Source organism: Alnus glutinosa, chromosome 1 (assembly GCF_958979055.1).
Source record: "Alnus glutinosa chromosome 1, dhAlnGlut1.1, whole genome shotgun sequence".
Lineage (NCBI taxonomy): Eukaryota > Viridiplantae > Streptophyta > Magnoliopsida > Fagales > Betulaceae > Alnus > Alnus glutinosa.
Window position 1 is genome coordinate 50,575,090 of NC_084886.1, and position 7,568 is coordinate 50,582,657.

The following is a 7,568-nucleotide window of genomic DNA, read 5'->3' on the forward strand; positions in this document are numbered from 1 at the left end:
CCAACCAATATAAGAACATTCTTCTGGCAAGATAGTTCCACCCACTTCATCAAAACCAATTAATATTTTACTATGCCAAATTGACGGTCAAAACTTGAAGATTTTGTTTACCAAGAGTAGGTAAAATGCTACCTATAATGGCTGTTTCCAACTGTAGACTTGGAAATAGCATACACTTATAGAAACCACATTCTATTATTTTTAGAATTCATAGACCTCTAGTCTTTTTCAACGCAGAAATTCATTGGCTATATAAATTTAATAATGGTTTTCAGCATCAGTCTTCTCTTCAGGGCTGACTTCAATTTTTTTCTCTCCCTACCCTTTCTCCATTGGAACTAATTAATTAATCTGCCACCATTCCACTTCTCCATTTCACTGTGGCTGATCATAGCACACTTAATAGAAACCTCTAAATTAACCAATTATCTAAATCCTTTTCCCTTCTCCTATCAAGTCACATAACATCTATAACACAACTTTCTAGCCTTTTAACTGGTTTAGATAAGCATACATTGTGACGTACCACATCGCCTGGGTATAGCCATGAACTTATCAGAACTTCGCAGTTAAGCGTGCTTCTGCGAAAACAGTACCATGATGAGTAATCTCCTTAAAAGTCTGGTTCAGGAGCTAAAAGAGAACAATATTGTATTATTGGGAGCAGGTTGTTACATACTTGGTCTATGCACAATCATGAATGGAACTTTTATGAATTAGTCTTGATAGTGACATCTAAATCCCTCAAAATTAAGTGGCCTGTGTAAACAAAGAATTTTCAAAAAAAAAATTTCCTTGATTATGATTTCTTGCAGAATTTGGATTAGTTTTCAGTACATCCTGTACTCCTCTTTGACAGGATAAAAGAAGAAAGAAAAAAACCCTCATCTCACATTGGGGAAAGAAATCAGTCCTCTTTTTCTTGGAAAAATCATTGTTCCCCTTCCACTTGTTGACTAAAGTACTTGTCCTATCAATGAGGGAAGGATTCATAGAGAGTGAACACTGTCCAAGCTTTCCATAGACTGGATTGGACCCTGGCCATGGAGTAAAAGCTCAAAGACAAGCTGTTTGTTTTCCAGGCTTATAACTAAGTCTTTTTATTTTATGAATTACTACGCTCTAATTTTTATTCTTTAGCTAAGAAACTTTGATACATACATATATATGTATGTTGGTCAGATAGAATAATTAAATATCCATCTTGTGTAAATGTTCTGTTTAAACATCACATATATGGACTTTTGGATCTTATAATGGTTTCCTTTAGCTCTCCTACTAGGCTTAACAGTTATATATGCATCTTAATACTAAGATGTTCTTCCAATCAGGAGAGAAGTTATAACAGGATGAGTCAGATTATTGAACTGATGAACTCCTGGTGAAACTAGAATATTTCTTGGCAGGCTTTTAGAGAACAGGAAAGAGCAGTCAGTCATTGAAATGATTCCTTTATAAATCCTGATCTTAGGTGTAGCCATCACTGTTAGAAAGAATTTGCATTTGAATGATTTAAGCATTGTATGCTTCATGTTGCAGCAATTAGAGTTACTGAATTTCGGAAGTGAAATATGAAGTAACAAAGGTTTTAGTATTCCTTTTTTATTATTATTATTATTCTTTGTTTCCTAAACCAACATTATAAAGGTGGAAATGTGGAAATCTGTGTTGAATTATATACACTGCCAGAGGTTAAAATTTACAAAGACAGCTGAGATGATATCCAAACTCCAAGAGACACGATACCAATGGTAGCAAAAGCTTGCCCCAATTCATATACAAAATTTTGTTGCTCTAGTGACAAGTTTTGCCAATCTGTCCGCCTATGCAAAAGTCAGAACCACGGAAAAAAGTGAGAAAAGTTAACAAAAATAGTCAGAATATGTAAAAATTCATCTCTGAAGACACAAAAGATTACAAGCATAACAGGTGACAATGAAATTTTTAAACCATATTTGAACTCTAGATTTTGGACAATTAAACTTCCAGTTGGAAAAAAGATATATTTAAATTTGAGTACGTCTTGAGATTATTGTCATTCTAAGATGTATTAGTGTTTTTTTTTTTTTTTTCAGAGGCTGAATCAGATTATTCAGTCTGCTCAACTTGGCTTCACCAGTAAAATTTATAAATCATATATGAACAAACAGGTGCATACCCTAAATCAGCGATGACGATGCTGACGTTATCTTGTGATCCTTGGTCCTGCAAAGCATATGCAGATTTAGGTCACTAGAACTGCCCAAGTAAAACATATTACCATCTGTTCAGAATAAAAAAAAAAAAAAAAAAAAAGGAAAATTGTCCATATATATAATTCATTACCAGAGCTGCTTGGGCAAGTGCTTCAGAAGCTAGCTGAAATCAGAACAAGAAGAATGTTAACACTGCATGCCCATGATTAAAGTAGCAATGAAAGAAAAAAGGCAAAATTTGAACTGGGTTTTTAGGTTATAACAATTTTGTGGGATACAGACCTGAACATCTCCATGCTGTCGAAGTTGATTTCTAACAAAAGTAACTGCATCTGAGCTGAAAATGATAGCAAAAATGCAAAATGATTCTCCTCTATTGATTTTAAAAGACAGAGGAAGTTAATTAAAACAACTGAAGACTCTTTTAACAGATTGCCTAATGGTATAGCCAAGAGTAAAAAGGAGACTCTAACAGACCTGTTCATGTAATCCCATAAGCCATCAGATGCTAAAAGTACAAACTCTGCATCTGACCCAAGAGCTGCTTGAAAAATATCTGGAGATGCAACAACCAAGTCTGCATTGAATTGTACACTGGTACAAAATAAATGTTTTAACTGTCAAAGTATTCGTGTAAAGTCTGTGGTATGCAATCATGCAACAGCTATAATACCACAAAAGGTGTGTCTAATTTATGTTACTAATTCAAAACTATTCATGAGATAGTATCTTAGCAATCCTCCAACAATGGGGAATTCACACAAGAGTTACTCCAGTATTGCATCAACCAATTTTTTAGAAATTTGAATCATATATATTCAGACCCAAGTAAATACCAAATCGCTTGAAAAATTCAGATGATAGTGTTAGTATATGGGGCATAACATAATTATTCTTTGTTAGATGGATGAGGAATGCTCCTCATCCATCCATTCCCAAAAAAGATCATATGTTGGATCTCAACCATTCAATTAGAAGTCCTCAAGTACAGATTCAAGCCTTCGCAGCACTCAAATTATCGCCTAATTACATAGAGCTTGTGGCTGAGAATTTTCCATATAGTTCATTTAAGAGTAGACAACAGATTAAATTTGTGTATAATTTGATCCAATCATCTGATATGGCTGAAAATGTGTGAACTTCATGAGGAGATTACCTACCGAGAAACAAATTTTTCAGACCATCTCCCTTCTTCTAATCCTTTCTTCAGCATCCTTTGGTAGTGAAAACAAAGAAGACCATCAGGAGATGCATATAGTGGTTGGTCATATATTTAAAATTTAATACATGAAAGAATTGCGTGCCTAAGTTAAGATGAAAAAGAAGAGATTAGAATTGAAAGACCAAACTCGTTCTTCTTTGTCTTGAACCGCATGTCACCAAAAGCACGAGCTACGGCAATGTCTCCACAAATCCTTCCATTATTAATCTGTAGACACCATAAGAAAACTTGTCAAGTTTTGACATGTAATCTGGATTAGATGTGAGCTCCAACGAAAAACTGGAGTTTTAATTAATAATCTAAATAGCTAAAAGCTATGAGGTTTTAATTGCAAAAATGTCAAAACGGTAAAAGCCAAGTAAATATGCTAATTGAATCATAACCAGGGATCTCCAAACAAGAATTTCAGGGGGAAGTTTCAGTTATGCATGGAAAAAAGAGAGCACTAATATGTCTAGCAACATTCAGATACTCCAAATTCCTAGCATATGGCAAGCTGAGATATATAGAAGCCATATAAATCTTCATCTTACATTATTGGACTCTATTTCCTATCCTAAATTTATTGGAAGAAGGCAAGAGCAGAGATGACGAGATATGCCAATTCGAAACATCAACCAAATTGGTTTCTTAAAGCAAATGGATTTTTGCATTTCATAGCAGTTTCATTTTTTTAATAAATGGAAGAAAATGAATGGAAAAACACACCCATCCACCTGCATCTCTAACTCTTTTGATTTCTTGAAGTGAGGCCTTGTTGCTTCCATAAGGTCGATGAGGATTGGTTAATACTTCCACTTTTCCCGAACGAGATAGGACCTGCATCAACAAGTCAGCAAAGAACATATGAAAAATCATATAAATCCTCTAATCTCTAGTTTCATTGACTCAATCTAAAAATTCCTGAAATTATATAGGGGAAAGAGTTCTTGGAGTCAGCAGCTTCTACCATACTCAAACCATAATACTCAGATTTTATTTCGGTTGTACTCCCTTCCCCTTTACTGATATCTTATTGGGAATTAAAACAGCAGTAGTTGGAAAAATAATAAGAAATTTCTCTAAGAAAAAAGCTTGAAAAGAAGCATAAGGGACATGGGGTCCAAAAGGAATGCTAGAATTGGCTACGTACCACACATGAGTCACCAACATGTGAAATAAACAGCATATCATTTCCAATGAACATAACAGTAGCTGTTGATCCAGATTCATGTTCCTCCCCAGACATTTCAAGCCTTGAACAAAATGAAACACCATCTAAACCTTTGATTCAGTAATACAGAGAATACAATCATATTGGGACAATATGATTTGCATATGCTAGGCAGACAAAATGATTTCCTGAAACATATTATATGTGCATACCAATTTAATAACTTCGTATCAGCTTTTACAAAAGCCTCCTTTAATGCCTCTCTAATGGTTTGGAAATCCTTTCCACTCAAAAGCAATCCACCTTGTAAAGCTGCAACACACTCTTTATAAAGCTCATCCCTGTTGTTGGTACATAAGATCAGATGGGGTCTTGCAAAGAAAACTTAATTTAAAAATTAATAGCTCCAGATAATATTCCACAGCATTCTTTATAACAAATTCAGGGATGAGCAAGGGCCAAAGGGTTAAAATATGGGTTGAGCACAAAAAATGAAGATAAATTTTCTCAGTAGATATCATACCGATAAATCGCAAAAAAAGTTTTGCCCATCAATATAAATGCTTCCCCAGTATTGCACAGAAAGCAAATTAAACAGAAAAACTTGCAAACAAGGAAAATACAATCTTCTCTTCTTCTTTTTTTTCCTTCTTCAAGAATTGTATCAAGTCACATAATTTCCATCTTGCCTAACCTGAGGAACTTGACAGAAGAAAAACCACCATGCCCATCAAACACTGCAGCAAACGAGAACCCATCAAGGCCATCACACCGGACAACGACATCATCTTCCATCTCTTCCCGGGGACCCTGCCGGGTTGTCGAACCCCAACGAACACCGGCTACAGCTGTCAAGGATGACGGTGCATCAATAGCAATAGCCGAGCAGCATCGGCTTCTTGCTTTGGTGGAACAAGTAGATTTCTTGGGTGGCTTCAAGCTGGAGCTGCTGGAGTGGAGCTTTGTCAGGAGGAATTTCTGCAACTGTGGGCTTAGTAGTGCCATTGCCAGAGAGTTTGAATCAAACTTAGTTCGATGGTTCAAAGTGTTGGAAAACAGCCTCGGACGAGGGAGTGGTGGAGGTGGTTTGGTTTAGTGAAGGGGATAAGAGAGAACGAAGGAAGGCCTCTAACCGATTTAACGGATTGGATTCCAGATTGGGTGGGACCCTTCACTGTTATTGGACAGAACAGCCAGTTCAGATTTTGACACCTCAGATACTGATAGGACCCAATGCTTGGATCATTTGCATGTTTGTTAATGTGTTTTAGGAGTACTTATTGTTTTTGTTCTTTTGTTCTTTTTTTTTTTTTTTTTTTATAATTTAAAAATAAAAAATTTAACAAAATTAAAGGAGCCTTTATCTGCTGCCAAGCTAAAATTTCATAGGAAGTTTAGAATAAGTTCACACATTTTATTAGATTACTTGTAATTACGTGGTAAATTGCTCAAATATTTGCTGGTGAAGCAAGAATACTATTATACTACTAGTAATTATTTGAAAATTAGTTTTTAAAGCGGTAAAGAATGAAATTTACTTCTATTATAGTTCATTCATTTACATAAAAGCAAAGAGGAAAAAATTTTGTTTTCAAAGGTAAATACTTTTTACAAAAATGCTACAACTACAACTGGTCTACAATTATTTTGCATATAATTAGAGTTAAAAAAAATATATATATATATTTAATGATCATCGCAATTTCGAATGTCTTTTTTTTTTTCAAGTACATTAAAAAAACAAACAAACAAAAAACACAAAACAGTTAACTAAAGAGAGGTGGATCTTTGACACTACAAATGGGAAAAAAAGGGGTGGGAAAATGTAGCCAGAGTGAAATCTAACCGCAGCCAAATAAACCACGTGATGAGCACATAAATTAGTACTTTTGTGAACTTTTCTTGCTTTCCAAGAAGAAGAGACATGAAAGCATCACTCGTGCTTTTTTAAAGCCCCTACATGGGCACCCAAATTCTCACTTTCTCCATGTCATTTATGGAAGATGATATTTTATTTGGATAAATAATACACTTACATCTTCTATACATCTCTTGTACATCTCCATATAACTAAATTTTAAATCTATTATTGAATTTGTGACAAATGTGAATTTTAAAATGAAATGTACAATAAATGTATAGGAGATGTAAAAATATCATTCCATATGAATCAAATATCATTAACTGATTTTTTTTTAAATAAAAATAAAAATAACATAATGAACACCTAATAAAGAAAATCATTTTGATTTCTTCATAGTTTCTAAGAACTAAATAAAGCCACAAGTCTTAGAGCATTCACAATGGGTTATGTAAAACCCACTGTAAATCTACAATACATTAAAAAACCCACAAAAAATTCCTTCATCAGCTTCTCTATCCCAACGCTAGTTTTAGATTTGTTAAGGATTTGTGAAAAGTGCAGCGTTGTACTGTTCACAGATATATCGATTTGTTTATTCATTATTTCTATCCCTCGATTCCTTCCCAATGCAACGCCTATTTCCCTCCACCATCTATCTACTCTGCCGCCTCTCTCTCTCTCACTCGCTCATGGAGTTTACTTGCCTCTGACCAAGGAAGTCGATCGTTGCTATGAGCCTAATTTGCTAAAAGGGAAAAGGATAGAAATAGGATAGCTTATGACTCTTCGAGGGGTCAATCCTCCTTGTGTTTTTGATGGAATTCATTTTGTTGCTTTCATTGATACTAAGGCTAGTTTAAATACTAGCAGGGTTACAACTGAAAAGATCCCACGACTCAAACATGCGTAATAGCCTATTTGCAGTTGCGCAAACCACTAACACCACTAACATATACAGTAACCAAGTTCCATCTTCGTAGGAGAAGTGACGGGTTTTTAGGGAAGAAACATATCTGACTCTATACACTGAAATACCAACAAACATTATAAACAAGACTCATAACAGAACTTGAAACACACGACCGAAATATTGAGACACACGTGCACACTAGCTATGCCATCCAACTGTCTTCC

At 34.8% G+C, this 7,568-nt stretch overlaps 1 protein-coding gene across 1 annotated transcript; it reads right to left on the minus strand.

The window, feature by feature from the left end:
* Nucleotides 1-1,572: 1,572 nt before the first annotated feature.
* Nucleotides 1,573-5,684, minus strand: LOC133857074 (protein phosphatase 2C 57). Its single transcript, XM_062292194.1, has 11 exons — nt 5,265-5,684; nt 4,783-4,911; nt 4,550-4,652; nt 4,126-4,236; nt 3,545-3,624; nt 3,356-3,409; nt 2,673-2,789; nt 2,478-2,532; nt 2,326-2,358; nt 2,159-2,205; nt 1,573-1,823 (listed from the first exon to the last, which is right to left on the minus strand). The coding sequence occupies exons 1-11, from the start codon at nt 5,573-5,575 to the stop codon at nt 1,700-1,702; spliced, it is 1,164 nt and encodes a 387-aa protein (XP_062148178.1). The 5' UTR covers nt 5,576-5,684; the 3' UTR covers nt 1,573-1,699.
* Nucleotides 5,685-7,568: the final 1,884 nt, after the last annotated feature.